At 45.0% G+C, this 17,331-nt stretch overlaps 1 protein-coding gene across 2 annotated transcripts in view; it reads right to left on the bottom strand.

Moving 5' to 3' along the window:
* The window catches only part of GHDC (GH3 domain containing), a 56,666-nt gene that overhangs the window by 22,383 nt on the left and 16,952 nt on the right, over positions 1 to 17,331 (bottom strand). For both annotated transcript variants that reach the window (XM_066586346.1, XM_066586345.1), the window contains exons 7-8: positions 15,353 to 15,486; positions 13,648 to 13,736 (exon numbers count right to left, since the gene is read on the bottom strand). In XM_066586346.1, the coding sequence (XP_066442443.1) occupies positions 13,648 to 13,736; positions 15,353 to 15,486 (223 nt within the window). The remainder of the gene's footprint in view (positions 1 to 13,647; positions 13,737 to 15,352; positions 15,487 to 17,331) is intronic.

Genomic DNA, 17,331 nt, shown 5'->3' with positions numbered 1-17,331 from the left:
AGCGGGCAGGAACGGGAGGGGGAGATCTCTCCCCCCCCCCCCCCTTCTGTTCACTCTCGCAACACAGTGCTCACCCCGGCAACACAGCGCTCACCCCCGCCAGCACCCGAATCTATGCAGGCGAGCAGGCAGGTATTCGGTAAGGACGATACTCGCTCGAGTATGTGTGCTTACCGAGTACACTCGCTCATCTCTACCTATCAACAATGCACGTTTCAATATAAGCTTAGTAAAAGGCGTTGTGCAAAGAATAAGTATAATCTCGTTAACAGTAGACACACATGGCGGCGGATAAGACATACCAGAGAAAAGGCAGAGGGGAGGTTATGCCCCGTTTAGACGGAATGATTATCGTTCAGAAAATCGTTAAAACGAATTAAAATGAACAACAATCGCGCAGACAAACAACTGATCGACAAGTGAGAATCGTGAGGTTCTCGCTCGTCATACAGTTTCAGCCGGCATAAAAATCTGCGGTGCCTCGGGCACTTATCAGGCCGTTTAAACGCTGATCTTCAGTATATTACATAGAAATGTGAAACACTTAACGATAAGTGTCCGTGGACAGTCTAAAATTGTGCAGTCTAAATAGGTTTCCTCAGTGCAAACGAGCAGGTGATGACATCACTAGTGATTTTCGAGCGGTACATGTTCTATTTTTGGGCATTTCAGTGTTTTTAAACGCTGAGCGTCACCCATTGAAATGAATGGGAAGAGTTTTCAGCGCTGCTGAAAACACGGCACAACTTAGTACCGCCTTTTTGACAGTGCTAAACGCCCTAGCTACACTACGTGAAGAAAAAAAGCAATACTCAACTAGCAGGCACTGTCCGGGTTCCTCCCGCTGCTCTCCGGTGTTCCTGCAGGATTCTGTGCAGTTGTCAGCGCCGATAGAACATCTCTTGCTGGTAACGGGCATTGAAAACCCCGGCTCCAGCAAGAGATTGCTCTGATTGGTTCTCGAGTGCTGCCTTAGCCAATCAGAACCAGTGCTCGATGCACCAATCACAGCCATTCAATAGAGGCGGGGTTTTCAATTGAGTATTCCTTTTTTTTTCCAGCTTCCTTGGCTGCGTTTTCAGCACAACTGGCAAAATACATGCCAACACTTTTGAAACCGCAGAAACCGCCTGTGTGAGGGAGGCCTTAGAGATTTTTTGAATGAACAAGCGGGACCTAATGCGGTGAATTTTTTTGCTAAAATATGGTTATTTGATAGTGAATTTTATTTATCCCACCCCAATATGTGCACTCCTGGTACATACACCCACAACACACCTGACCTTATGCCCATATAAGTGCATGTAGCATAGGTATTGCTGAAGTGAAGAGGTTAAATTGACCACGACGCAGTGCAAGCCCTTATGAGGAGAAGGACAAGGCAAAATATATGAGGCTGCTACGATCCAATTATATCTTTCTAACGTTCCAATATAAACACCATAAAAGCAAAACAAAAAGTCACATAAAGCTGGAAGAATAGCATAAGAGAGCCGGGCCTGGGGCTGACAGATCACATAATAGGCAAGATCACTGACTAAGTATGATTTTATGGGCTTTATCTGACCAAGCAACCTGTCGGGTCATAAGGCTGTGAGACCTACATCACAAGCCGGAGTGATCATCAGTCTCCTACGTAGAACTGCAAGCCTGGGGCTAAGGCCAAAAGGTAAAACGCTAGCTACGTGTACAAAAAGGCTTCCATGGAAGTTGTATCTTCTCAGAAAATTCATTTCTACCCAGCTGGTACTTATAGATTGTCCCTATAACACGACGGAAGATTATGCCCTCGATGGAAAGGATATATGACCTACCTGTGCAGGCGACCCGAATGTGTCAGATGTAGAGCAATGAAGTTTGTCATTTGGTACTAGCGCCATGTATCTGTGCTTGGGGGGAGCCAGGAGGGATTTAGTAAGGGCTAGAGTTCTAGTCTAACAGTTGCATAAAAAGCCAGCAGCCCAAAAACTAAAATGATAAATTCTCTCCCTCATTTAGGAGGCATCTCTCATTCTGAAGGGTCAATGTTAGAAGGTCAGACATTGACTTGTAGGGAAGCTACCTTCCATTAGGTGGCTAAATGTAGTGGTCAAGACTTATGGAAAGAGCTGAACTGGCAAAGAAGTCAATGAGAGTTGAGAAGACGGACTAGCACAGTAAGCTATACAGTTACCGTAACCAGACAGCTTCGGAAACAACGTAGCTAGCTGGATACACGGTTTCCGCAACTCCCACTGATAATGGCCTCCTTCCCACGAACGGATTTACGCCGCGTAAATCCGCGGCAAAAATCCGCTGCGTTGCCCCCTGCTATTAGGTTCTATTGAACCTAATAGCACAATGCTCACGATGCGTAATTCCACCGCGGAATTACGCACCGTGAAATCTCCCGTCCTCACCCGCAGCATGTTCTATTTGCCGCGGGTGTACGCGCTGACGGCTTCCATTGCAGTCAATGGAAGCCGTCCGTTCACGCTATCTCCCGCTGCAACCAGCGGAAGATAGCGTGAAAAAACGCTTCCCCGCCTACCGCCGCGCGTCATGTGACGCGGCCGGCCGCGTCATGTGACGCGGTGGGCGTGTCACATGACGCGACGGCGGTGGGCGGGGAAGCGTCTTCACGCTATCTTCCGCTGGTAAGTATGGGGTCTCTGGGGGGCGCCGTGACGGGCTTCACTGCGCAATATTACGCGGCGGAGCCCGTCACGCTCGTGGGAAGGAGGCCTTATAGGAGTTAAAAGAAGCAGTGTAACAAGGCCCACTCAGCTGTTCCCATAGGTCTGCATCACCCTCGGTCACATTCAGCCGGACCGAGGGCAGAAATAGATGCAGAAGTAGGACTTGCATCTATCTGACTTTCATGACATAAGCTGTAGATATGACATAAAATTCTCAGATGGGAATATCCCTTTAAATAGTTACTGGAGTTTCAGACAATTTGTAGCAATGTGATAGCAAAACTATAAATAATTTTATTTACCTAAAATGACGTTTTTGATCTGAAAAATCGTTATGAAGTCCTCCCCCTTCTAACTTGCTGCGCACTACCTGTTGTCATGTGAAATTCATCTAAGAAATAACAAAACAGAATACAGGAAGTGGTGGAGGGGAATGACTCATGGCTGCCCATAGAAGTCTATTAGGAGTAGAGGGGCAGGGAGAGAGAAGCAGAGACTCACACCAACACTGCAGTAGCTAACTAGTAACTGATTTACAGCTACTGAAATCACATTTACACTGCTCAGTACTTTTCTAGTCTCTTCTATACTGATGTTATTCATAGCAACATAATATGTTAAGCCAAAAAAACAAACATGTATTCAGTTCAGCCTATTATCCCCCAATGTTCATCTGTGTGTGCTACAGAGAGTTAGAGATCAGAATCTGCTGTTTTCTCCATATGCAGTGTATATATGACATCAGAACTGCAGTCTCCATCCACAAGCTGAGAGACAAATAAAAATGAACAGCTATTATGGCTCAGTTTACAGTGCTGACAATCAGATAGGATCATGAAATCTTCAGAATAATGAGGAAAATGTAGCTGCCATGTTTTAAAAATGCTAGACGTCACTGATTTTTCCCTGTGCCCAAATTTTAAACATATTTCTCTTATGTGTTACTGACAAGTTGTCACTAGATATCCCCAGCAGCTATAAGGTAAAGGGGTTTTCCAGGCAGTGACGGCCGTCGGTGTCAGACTACACTGGGGTCGGAGTGGAAGCCGCTGCTCCGACCCTGTGTAGTGGCCAGCGCTCACAATTGCAGGCATAGCTCCCATTGAAAGACAGGGGACTGTACTAGTTTCTAGAGGAGCATGGAGATTTAGAGTAGTCATTTGGTGACTGTAAGTCCGATGGAGTCTCCCTTTAAGCTAAGACAACCTTTACTTTCGACTTTTCTGCTTGATCTGCATTAGTAAAGAATCTGGCCTTTCTGCAGTCACTAACAGGGGAAAGTAAACAAGCAGAGCATAAAAATATATGCTACATAAAATCACAACCTACACAAGGGTGCAGTTTCAAGGTTAATATCGCCTGCTAGAGACTTCTGCAAATTTTTTTTCTCTCTGTCCTGCCAGTCTGCTGAGCACTGCAAAGACGAACATGGTAGCTCAGGCTATAAAACCTCCTGCAGCTTGCCCTACGTCTTGTACAAATAGCGCTGCAGTTCCAGGGCTCCCAGCACATGCAAAGAGTTTTCAATGAGAGGACAGAAATTTGAGGAGTCTACCTGCCCTACTGCTCCTATGGGTATTAGTGTATCTTGACGCCACCATCTAGTAGAGCTGCAGAAAGCAGTGACAGGCCGGTGACGCCCCCTGACCCGGATTGGCTGGCGAGATAGCTGTAAAGCAGGTCCTGGAAGCGCAGTATGAATATACCCAGGCGCCTGATGCTGTCCTTCCCACTGCTGCACTAATTATTAATGTCCCTGTCTTCCTGCTCCTGTCCTCCCCGCTGCTTCACTAACTCTCTCAGGCTCCCCGCGCTGCAGTTTTCTGTTCCCCGGCCGTCTCCCTTCTCTCACCTTCGCTACTGATCGCCGAGGTCCGTGTCGCTTGTGTCCCCTTGCGCACTCCTGCTCATCGCCGCTGACCTTATCTCCCCAGCGGCAGGACTGTCACCGCTGGGTGTTGCAGCGCTTCTCACGGCAGAGCGTCGGATCAGGCCACACTCCCGGACACAGGCTTTTTGCAGCGTTGCGGCTGCCAGGTGAGTCCACACCACCGGCTGTCACAGCGGATTTGTCCCGCCCGAGTGCAGGATCAGCCCTCCGTCCCAGGCACAGGCTGTAACTGTACCAGCCCAGGGGGGAAGTGGACACAATGGCACAGGCAGCCACCGCTGTTGTCTGCATGCTGGCAGCCAATATGTGACAGTGACATCGCTGGGGAAGAGGGGCGACCTTCTGTGCCTGCGCTGCCAAAGAGCCTCCATGGTGATCTTGTAACCCCTTTTTTCCCCCCCATGTCTGCTTTGTGGGCTCCCAGGACCTACAGGCCACAACGCTGTGCAGCCAATCAGGTACAGGGGGGCGTCACCCCTGTCAATTTTGACTCCACTAGGACTTCCTGGTGGCGTCAAGATACACTAATAGCGCTCCTATGTATGTACTACATTTTTGGAAAACGCAGACAGTGTGGTAGGAACCAGCAAGTGTTCTTGCTATAGCGGTGCCATTGTTGCTCACTGCCCTAGCTAGCACCAATGTGCCGCGGGAACGCTTGGTGATCATGACCGGCAGCAACTTACCGTTGTATGCCAATGTAAACGGTTGAGCAGAAAACAAAAGCGTGGAGCGACTCAATATTGGTGCTTAGAAATGTGAAGTGATTGGATGACAGAGAATGGAGCCAACCAGGTAGATGCCTTCCCTGGGAGGGTGGGCATGGGATAATGCGTGAAACAAGCATGAAAAGCCTAGACCAGTGAATAAAGGCTGATAACTTTATTGAATGAAAAACTAGCACATTGATGCGTTTCAAGGCGATCGGCCTCTTCCTCAGTCAGTTGGGGTACAGACAGTAAAGACTGTAGTTACTGTAAGCCTCAGATATACTGAAGATAATGGGTCGGGCACCAATTGCTTCAGGTAAAACTCCACACCAGTTTAATGTGATTTTTTTTGCTAAATTATAAATATGCCATATTGAATTCTATTTCAAGCCCCCCCCCCCCCCCCCCAATGTGTACGCTCCTGCTACACCCACCCATATAACACCTGAGCCTATGCTGTAAGTGTATGAAGCACGGGCATTCCTGAGATGGAGCGGTTAAATTGCGAAGCCTTATGGAGGAAGGGAAAAGGCAAAAGATAGGAGACGGCTCTGATCCAATTATATCTTCCAAACATTCCAAAATAAACACCATAACAGCAAAATAAAAAGCCCCCTTAAGCCGGGAGAAAAACAGAGAGTTTGGCCTGGGGGTGGCAGATCACATAATAGCCAAATCAGGGACTAAGTATGATTTTATGATCTCCTGAAGTCTCTTCTATCTGTCCAAACAGTCTGGCGGGTCATAAGGCTGTGAGACCTTCATCACACACTGGAATGAACATCCGTCTCCTACAAATGCAAGCCTGGGGCCATGACCAAAACTATTTATCCATGGAAGTTGTATCTTCTCAGAAAATTCATTTCCACCCAGCAGGGACTTTTATATTGTCCCTTTAAAGGGGTTTTGTCATTAAAAAAAACAAAAAACAATACTTCCCTATTCCTCCCTATCAGTCTTCTTACCTCATCCTCTCCCCGCCAATCTTCTCCTGGCTCCCCCAGTCCCCCAGGTCACCTGACCTCCAGCCATACGGATCCTCTTCTTCCTGTCATGGAGCATCCATTTTCGGCATTCTCCTTCGGGCAGGTCAGTGTAGGTTACGTCACTAGTGATGTAGCATTCTCTGCCTAGCAAGTAATGCCGATCTATTGCTGAGACTGCGCATGAGCGGGGTCTCGCAACAACAGCATATAAACACTTGTGGAGAGACAGAGCGCTTGGGCAGTCTCGGCAATAGCTCGGCATTCCCTGCTAGGCAGTTAACGTTACGTCACTAGTAACGTAACCTACACTGACCTGCAGGAAGGAGAATGCCGACATAGGACGCTCTATAACAGGAAGAGGATGATCCGGCTGGCTGGAGGTGAGATGACCCGGGGGACTGCAGGAGACAATCGACAGGGAGAAGATATGGTAAGAAGTCTGATGGGAGGAATAGTTAAGTGTTGCTTTTGACCAATGTTTCTATTATGGTCTGAGGATGTTACGGAGGTGGAGCGGTTGGTGACTTATGGAAAATCAAAAGGAATTGTGGACTTCCAAGTGCAACACAACATCCTGGTGCACCATCCCTTCCAGCACCCGTTATATTGGTTGTGGTTTCATACTACAGGAAGGTAACCCAAAACTTCACTCCTGTCATTGCAAAAAGTATGTTCAATCAAAAAAACAACAGAAGGTGAAGAACACGGTTCGGCCACCCCAGAGTCCCGACAGCAATCCAACTGAACGTCTTTGGGATCAGTTGTGTTCGAGATGTGCAAATTACAGGACAAAATCACCCTTGTTAGTTGCTGCATGAGAAATGGGCTGCAATCGGAGGTGAAACATTAGACAAGCTCACCGGCAGAATGCCTCGTGTTTGCATTGCTGTGATCACTGCTACGGTGGATAATTTGATTAGAAAAATAAATTAAGAAAATTAAGGCTCAATTCATTAGTGAACAACGTGTATGAGGACAAAGCACAGTTATTTATCTACATCAATCCTTATCATCACAAACTATAGTAGCTTCTTTTGTTCATTTCTGAAAAATCAAGGACTGAAATGAATTAGCAGGAGGGTAGGCTTCACTCTCCAGGTCAGAGAAGACTGAAAATTATACATACAGCCTGCAGAGCAGAAAATTGGTGAAGAATGCCATATGCAAGTTATATAAGGGCAAGAAATAGTGTTCTTATTCTGAAAAGTCTCCTGAAAGTGCAGATACGCTGACAAAAGAGAACACTTTTCAGGTATATTTTAGGGGAAAATGCTCTTTTGAACAACCGCTCTAATATTTATGAGTTCATCATCCTTTCTGGCCCCATGCTAAGCATTGTCCTCAGTGAGCGCTCTATCCTGGGGCATACACATGGAGGTCTCGCTTCCACAACATCCTGCAAGACCTTTCATTGTCTTCTTTGATCCTAGTGGAGACAGTCAGAGGAATGAAGGAAGTGAGGGCCATGTGTATCTGTCAGAGAGGTTCTTGGAAGATGAAAGCACTGATTTCAGTGGGCAGGAAGAACGCTCCTTACCTACTTTAGCTGAGATATAGGGTTGCAGTGAAACAAACAAGAGCTAAAAAAAATGAGGCAGATTGAGTCCAGCAGTTGACAGAGCTACGGGCTGACTAAAGTTACCTTTACACGGCACGACTATTGTTCGGATAGTTGCTCAGAAAAGTCGTTAAAGCGTAGATACAACAGCCGTTTGTTTGCTTTTACACAGAGCGATGATTGTTTGCAGAGATATCAAATACAAATGACTGCGCCTTTACACAAGATGACTTTTCATCAACCAGCGACTATTTGTTATCTTTTTTGGTTAGCTGAAATAAAGCAACTAGTAACTTATCACCCATCACCCTGTCGATGACCATGTTTATACTAAACGACTATCATGTGATTTTGCACTTTAGAGCGATTATTTAGCAGATTGTCTTCCCGTGTAAAAGGTATGTGAAAATTGCACGTTGTTTCAGTAGAAAAAAATAGAAAAATCCCTTTTTACTAGCATGAAAAGCAGATCTACATGCAAGTGCAATGTGATTTTTTTTTTTTTTTGCTGCCATAGAAAATTATGAACGATTGTTTCAGAGAAGCCCAAAAATGGGACATGCAGCGATTTCTCAATCCCGGACCATTGGCCTGAGAGAAATATCGCCTATGTGAATAAACACATTGAAATTTATGTGTTCTTTTCACGAGCGATATCTGACTATATCACGATTGGTCAGATGTGGTAAAATCGGCTGTGTGAATGCACCTTATGGTCTCATGTCCACAGTAAAAATGCATTTAAAAAAATCTGCGTGGGTCTCCCGCGTGTTTGATCCGCGCCCATAGGGAATCATTGGGCACCCGCAGGTAATTAAATACCTGCAGATGTCATTTTTCCCCAGCGTGTGGATCGCTTGTGCAGGAAAACACCTGCAGCATGCTCCATTTTCTGTGGTTTTCCTGCACGGACGGCTTCCATTGAAGTCAATAGAAGGTGTCCGATCAGCGACACAGTCACGGATGACACTGTGGCTGTGCTGCGGATCTATAGGAAAGCAGGAGATTTTAAGAAAAAAAACACAGTGCATGCGTGCGGCACACAGCCGATGCGCCTGGACCCATCCACCGTGCAGAAGAAAGAAGATGCGCCTGCGAAGGAGGATACCAGCGCTGCATCTGGACAGGTGAGTAAATGTCTTTTTTGGCCTCATGCCTGCAAGCACAGCTGGAAACCGCTGCGGGATTCTGCACTGGGAATCCATGCATGCCCATGGACATGAGGCCTAAATGTGTTGGATGCCAAAATTTGCTACTTTTTCCAACATAATTCTGGCATAAATGCATATATAAATTACTTGAAAATAAGTTTGAGGAAAAGGGAGGGGCTTATTTTACTATTCTTGTTGTTGGGAGGCAGCTTGCTGCAACTGAAATACCCATCCCTTACATGTAAGTGCCATAATCTCAACCAAACATGGTAAAAGGCAGGAGAAAACTCATCGCTGCAAGATTCTTACAAGACTAATTATCTCAATTATGTTGCAAAAAAACCTCTTCCAGAATGACAAAGGTGTTCTGTACTCTGTTCCGTTTTTCATTTCTAGGCTTAATGTCCCTTTAAAAATGGAACTTGTAATATAAATGTACTGCAAGGATCAAAGTATAAGCGAATAGAGATAATTTAATGGGAGAGTACATCAGGGATGACAAGAGTATATAAAAATCCTGCTTGCTTGGATTTGGTTTGGGATCTTGAAATAATCATCCTTGAAAGAAAACTGAATCTCTGCGATTAAGCGGCTCGGTCAGAAGTATTATTTCGGAAGATGCCCAAGATAATGCTAGTACGGTAGGTACTGGCCACATCATTACATTGATATATGAGGGGCTAGCCGCACTTATCTCCTCTCATTAAACATTCTCTAAAAGACAAGCGCTCTCCCCGCAAACACGTCCACATGCTGAACCAGATGCCCGCCATACACAGATATAAGCTGTCACTACGCCACACACATCTGTAGCCATTTATATAGGGTAGGGCCCATGATCTGCAACTGGAAGCATTTATAAGCCTGTGGGGGGCAGAGGAGGGGCTGGGTAGCAGGCCTAGGTTTAACTGATTCACTACCATTTCAGTTCCTGTTGAGCATTTAGTGAATGCTAATAATGGTAACGTTCACTTAAATGAGAAATTTGCATGCAATACCACTTCAGGCCACAGCATAGCGTATGGAGGTATGCATCTCTGACGATAGATAACGAGTGCAGCCCCGCAGAAAACAGCAAATAAGTGGGGGCTCCGGGCGATGGACCACAGCAGGTCAACTATTGATGACCTAAAGGTGGAAAACCACTTTAAAGAGTCCCTGTCACCTTAACCCCCCTCCCCCTCTCCACTATAGTAATCAATACATAGCTTTAGGTTATATTTACACGAGAAATAACAGCGAGTTGACAGAAGTAGTAGATAAGAATTAGATTTTAAATCAGCACATTTTAATCTATCTACTGATTACTGTAGTTTAGGGAATATTTCGGAAGTGAGGGTCTCTTTATAGGGCATCTCATATATTCTTTGAGCCCTATAAACTATGTTTTGGAGCTCCAAGATGAGGGGACAGAGGTCCATGGAGATGCTTTTTATACTCACTGGGTCCCCTGAGAAATCAGCGTGCACGCAGCGTGACTTTTCACAGGGCTATATACGTGCGCTCTCCCATTCATCTCTATGCCGATTCAGAATCTGTCATTCCTATCCGCTACTGTACTTCTGTCTACTCGCTTTCATTCCCCGATCTGTGTGCTGCATGCTGATCTAGTCCCAGGAGTCCTCTCCATTATGCTTAGTAAGTGAAGGGGAGATGTGCTGTTTTAGTTCATCTAGAGTCACCAATAGCACCCACATTGAACATTTGTAAAATATATTAAGAACTTGACGAGTTCTATCTTTTCATGTCATTCTGGCGGCTGTATATCAGTTCATGCTTTACTACTGCGCCATTCTTTCTGAATCCCTCTGTAAGTCCTCAGGGTTTAGTAACTTTTCATGCCAACTCCTGACATTGACTCGGAATCAAACAAACACTTTGGATAATTGTAATAAAGATACAATTTCCCTATGTATTAATGCAGAGTTAGTTATAAGTTCCAAAATAGGGACACTTCAAGAATGTAGATGATCAAGGGTCTTGGGATAAATGTGTGGACTTTCCCTCCAAAAGACGAACACTTGGGATGCGGTGAAGAAGTCGTTACCTGCCATGGTTTGATGCACATCTACATCCGTCCATCCATCATCGCTCAATCATCCATCTATCTATTCATGTAATTGGAGTAAACCCAAAAAGTCTGTAAAAATGTTGTTACTTATTATCTGCATTGAATGAAAAATTATGGCAGAATTTTGACTCCTCGCTGCAAAAAGCAGCAACCGGAAGACGGAAGCTTTACAATGACCAGTCTTCCACAGCGTTATGGTTTCAGCATACAATGGTTGTCCAGGAACTAATTAATATTGTATGTTGAGGGACCTTTGTAATAACAGAAGATGTCATCTTCTACTTGTACGTTGTATATGGAGATATTTTCCTATAGTGTGATTATTGCCTATGAAACCAACCCTCTAATGACGGAAGCACATCACAGCCTCGCCGGCCGGGGATGTTACTGGGACACTTACTGTGAGATTACACCGTGTTCTCTAATTAATTCACATCATTTTCTACATACATTTCACAAGCCTGACATATGTATATTTATTGCACTGATAACACGAGGGTTGGTAGTCCTGTGTTATGTGAGCCTCATCTGTTTTTCACACGTGAAAAAAAAGGAAGGTGGTCCAATGATGACATTTAAACCTCCCATTGAAGTCAGTAGGCTTCATTAAAAAATTGGAATACACTTGCCTGCTGTGTGGGTGTATTTCCTTTTTTTCCACGCACCCAATGACTAGAATGGGCGATTCTGGTGCGGGAAAACGCACCAAAATAGGACATGCTGCAATATATATATATTTTTTTTTACACAGACCATCAGTTTGTGAATAAAGGTCGCTTGCCTGAATAGCTTTTAAAGGATCCGAGTTCCGTCCAAGTTTACAAAACTTGGACAGAGCTCAGATGTAATACTCGCACGTGTGAATTGGGCCTTAACCTTAAAGGGGTTGTCCCGCGAAAGCAAGTGGGGGTATACACTTCTGTATGGCCATATTAATGCACTTTGTAATATACATCGTGCATTAAATATGAGCCATACAGAAGTTATTCACTTACCTGCTCCGTTGCTAGCGTCCCCGTCTCCATGGTGCCGTCTAATTTCAGCGTCTAATCTCCCGATTAGACGCTCTTGCGCAGTCCGGTCTTCTCCCTTCTGAATGGGGCCGCTCGTGCCGGAGAGCTGCTCCTCGTAGCTCCGCCCCGTCACGTGTGCCGATTCCAGCCAATCAGGAGGCTGGAATCGGCAATGGAACGCACAGAGCCCACGGTGCACCATGGGAGAAGACCTGCGGTCCACCGTGGGTGAAGATCCCGGCGGCCATCTTCGCAAGATAAGTAAGAAGTCACCGGAGCGCGGGGATTCGGGTAAGTACTATCCGTTTTGTTTTTTTTTAAACCCCTGCATCGGGTTTGTCTCGCGCCGAACAGGGGGGCTATTGAAAAAAACAAAAACTTTTCGGCGCGGGACAACCCCTTTAAGTCCCGCAGACCTGCTGTGAGTACTTGAGCTTTGAAACTCTTCTTTGATGTATAAAAACATACTAATTCATTACTGCACACTCTGTACTTAGAGGGCCATCTAGTGGTAAAATGTGATTGTTCCCAGCAAGAGAAACCACGTAATCTGGTGGATATGATACCTTTTAATGGCTAACAAAAATACATGATGTTAATGTGAGCTTCCCAACCAACGAAGGGTTCTGCTTCAGGCTTAAATGAAATAGATCTAGTGCTAAGAAACAGGTACAATTGCTTTAACCACAAACTTATAATGCCAGTCAATCAACTGTGGCATTATAACTATTTTGACACTACAATTCCCAGCATCTCCAGACCACTGCAGACAATATAGGAGTTGTAGTTTTACTGCAGGTAGAGAGTTAGTTGTTGCAGACCGCTGCTTCACAACCATATATGCAAAGTAACCAATTATAATCGAGCATGCGAGCAGAGGGAAAGTAGTTTCTTGCTGTCATGATTTCTACTGATTCTCGTTGCAAAGTATGGAAAACAGACTGTAAAGCGCACACATATATCGTATACTTCCTTTGCAAACATGAAGCAACAGGTAGCCAGATGTGTCAGTCAGAAGTGCTAGTGGCCCTTACACTGCCCCAATATCAGCCACATGGGCAGTATTTCTAAGTGCCCAGCATCAAAAGGAAGGGCCTCATGTATCAAAACTGTCTAATAGCAAGACTGTCCTTGTACACCAATGAGAGCTTTACTTTTTCCAAAGCAGTTTAACAGATGAAAGCAGCAATATGATTGGTTGTTATTGGCAACAAGGAAAGTCTTACTGTTTGTCCGTTTTGATAAATGACACCCAATGTGCTTTTAAGCTGCGTTGCCATCTGCATTGACTGCTCTGATACAGAACCGCTGCAAAATAATAGAAAAAGTAGTGCAGCATGCTGCACTATTTTGTCCTGCAGAATGACGCGAACCTGACGGACCTCCATTGTAATCAAAGGGGGTCCCCACTCAGCGTTGTTCCTCGCTTCCATTATTCCAGATCTGACGCTTCCATTATTTTAATTAACTCCAAGGATGCAGCCGAACAATGTAGATACAAGTACAGATGTGAAAGTATGTATCAAATGGAAGATGCAATAGCAAATGTAAGACAAGTACATGGACGCCTTAAAGTTGTTATAGCATACCTTATATCTCTGATCTTCAGACAGATTTCTTACTCCCTTCAAAGCAACAAACACCTCATAATGTGGGTCAGAGCCTCCAGAGAACGGACCTGCGATAACACCAAACATTATACATGCAGCGCTCCAGACTATATGACCTCAGCACCAGATACATTTTTTAGATGCCAAGATTAAATAAATCAATCTATGTATAATTGTGTTCTGAAACTCTTAGGCCTCCTTCCCACGAGCGTGACGGGCTCCGCCGCGTAATATTCCGCTGCGAAGCCCGTCACGGCGCCCCCCAGAGCCCCTATACTTACCTGCGGGAGATAGCGTGAAATCGCTTCCCCGCCCACCGCCGCCGCGTCACCGCCCGTCACCGCCCACCGCCGCCGCGTCACCAGCCGTGTCACGTGCACGGCCGGCCGTGTCACGTGATGCGGCCGGCCGCGTCATATGACGTCATATGACGCGCGGCGGTGGGCGGGAAAGCGTTTTTTCACACTATCTCCCGCTGGTTACAGCGGGAGATAGCGTGAACGGACGGCTTCCATTGACTGCAATGGAAGCCGTCAGTGCGTACAGCCCGTCCTCACCCGCAGAAAATAGAGCATGCTGCGGGTGAGGACGGGAGAAATCGCGGTTCGTAATTCCGCGGTGGAATTACGCATCGTGAGCATTGTGCTATTAGGTTCAATAGAACCTAATAGCTGCGGGCAACGCAGCGGATTTTCGCCGCGAATTACGCGGCGGAAATCCGTTCGTGGGAAGGAGGCCTTACTGGTACAGCACCCCGCTTCGCTCGCCTCCTCTTTTTTTCAGTTATTAGAGCTGCAATGATTCTGTAGCAAAATCTACATGTTATATGTGGATTTGCCGCAGAGTCTCTGCAGATTTCACCATTTATTTGCAGAGCCGAAGTCCTCAGTGAAAATCTGACAAATTGGAGTTACCAGCTTATTTTATGCTTTTGGAAATCAATATTTTCATTAATATATAAGTTTACGGGAATATGAATAGCACCTTACCCTCAAATGGCATTGCTTCTGTTGGAAGCAGAAAAAAATCCCTATTAGGATGGTATCTCATCTACTTTTGCTATAGCTAAAAACTGGAAGGCTCCAGATCCACCTTGTCTACAAAAAATCATTGAGAGGATGTCAGAACATGGATCTTATGAAAAAGTGCTTGCCATCAGGAATAACAGGTTGCCTAGTTATGAGGCCTCATGGCAACCATGGACGAATTACTATAATAGGCAGACATATTCTATAATGAGTCCTGCGAGTTAAGGGGAAAAGCCCCCCATAAGAGGATAAATAAAAGGAATTGGTCCTTCTAATAATGCTTAATATTGGAATGCAGTATTATTCCCCCACCCCACCCCGCACCTCCTGACAAGTACCCCGTTTATCTAAACTAAAGTTAGACTTGAATATTGTAATAACTTATCTGTAAAAGTATTATTTTTTGGTCCCACTTGGGGACTGTACTATGTGATTGCTTGTATGATACATTGTAATACTTCTGTATTGCAGGGTGTTGTGCGGTCAGCATTATCCCATCACTCCTTGCCTCTGGCATGCTTCAGGGGTATACATTGGGGAACATTCCTGACTTATGACTCTAACATACAGACTAAACGGGACAGAGCCTTAAATAGCTTTCCTTGTTAATTGTGTATTATATTTACATGATAAGAGAGCTTTTTGGGTCCACCTACCGAGAACTCTGCTCTCCATGCAGCAATAGTTAAGAAGCGTAGCCCCAGGCCACAGATCCACAGTGCAGCGAAGAGCCTTATAGAAACTACATTCTGAAATACGCTCGCCACGAACATTCAGCGTTTGGCTTTTCCTACAGAGAGAATAAATAAATAAATGCAAAGTATTTCACAGTCAAAATGACAAACATTTAAATAAGGCAGGCCTTTGGCTTGTATTGACACAGAGATAGCAGCGTATGTTCGCTGCTGGGAAAACACGCCAGCACATGAGTCAAACAGATCCGCAAGGCCCCTAATCACGTGATAGAGACCAAAAGAGTGTCCTACCATCTGGCCGTTCATTATACATGTGTTACAGTTTTTGACTATATGGCAGAGCGCAGCAGACTTCCTTTTTTCATACAGAGGTCATTGTTACATAATGCATACCACATGCTACACTTTTTTTTTTCTTTGATGGGAGCCTATGAGTGATGGATCAATTGTCCAAGATTTCCATCAGGAGATCCTACCCATAAAAACTGGGCACTGAAGAACACTGTATCCATGTCAAGTGCGTGCCAATCGCTGATGGGGTTTCAAACTATCTTCTACCTGGCTTGTATTTGTATCTGGTTGGTACACAGTCAGAGTCCGAGTGTTCAACAAATTGAAATGGATATCCAGCGCGCCTGGATATAACAAAAAACCATTTCATTAAATATTTTAAAATCGATTAAACATGGCCATAGGGGAAGGGAACCCTTACATGTTTCGAGTCGATGTTTACAGCAGTGAACAAGGGCTACATCAATTCAAAACGTGTAAGAATGTTCATGTTCCTTTGGACCATATTTATACCTTTAAAATATTTAATAAAGTGGATTTTATTATATCCAAACGTGCCAGACATCCATTTCCATTTGATGAAAAATGTATCACTGGTAAAGACGACTCATGTGATGACTTGCTCAGTTAAGGACAAGAGGTCTGCAGACATATGATTTATCCCAATTTATATGTAAGCGAATTAAGTAATCAGCCAGTAAGATGTGCAAAGAGGTCTTGGATGCCTTCGTCCGCACAACAAAGATCAGGGGGCCATTTACGGTTGTTGGTTTATGTGCATCTTCCAGAGCAGAAGGTCTTAAGGAAACCCCAAAAATAAAGGGCTTTGTAGAAGATTTTTTATGTCTCTTAGATGAAGCGGTTATTGAGACAGTGTATACATCAAGATGAAGATACAACTTCATATACGTCATCGTCTGATGCAACAGTGTCACAAATATGGGGGATTTCTACCCAAAATGTAAAATTTTACCAGTAATCAGAGAATAGAGCAACAGCCAAAATGTATTTACCATTTTTCTTACATATTAGTATTTTTGTTTTTTGTTCTAGCAGCTTTGTTTTTTTTTAAAGGAGATGTCTCATGAAAGCAAGTGGGGTTATATACTTCTGTATGGCCATATTAATGCACTTTGTAATGTACATCGTGCATTAATTATGAGCCATACAGAAGTTATTTCACTTACCTGTTCCGTTGCTGGCGTCCTGGTCTCCATGGAGCCGTCTAAAATCGCCTCTTCTGGCGATTTTAGACGCGCTTGCGCAGTCCGGTCTTCTTGTTTTCTCAATGGGGCCGCTCGTGCAGGATGCCTGCTCCGTGTAGCTCCGCCCCGTCACGTGCCGATTCCAGTCAATCAGGAGGCTGGAATCGGCAATGGACCGCACAGAAGCCCTGCGGTCCACCGAGGGTGAAGATCCCGGCGGCCATCTTCACAAGGTGAGTATGAAGACGCCGGACCGCGGGGATTCGGGTAAGTACTATATGTTTTTTTTTTTAAATGTCTGCATCGGGTTTGTCTCGCGCCGAACGGGGGGGCTATTAAAAAAAAAAAAAAACGTTTCGGCGTGAGACATCTCCTTTAAGAGCGACAACAGGAAGTGCAGCCATATTGGTTGTCTTAAAAAAGTGATAATGTACCATGAAGCTA

Source organism: Eleutherodactylus coqui, chromosome 13, assembly GCF_035609145.1.
Source record: "Eleutherodactylus coqui strain aEleCoq1 chromosome 13, aEleCoq1.hap1, whole genome shotgun sequence".
Classification (NCBI taxonomy): domain Eukaryota; kingdom Metazoa; phylum Chordata; class Amphibia; order Anura; family Eleutherodactylidae; genus Eleutherodactylus; species Eleutherodactylus coqui.
This window is presented reverse-complemented; position numbering and strand designations above follow the sequence as displayed.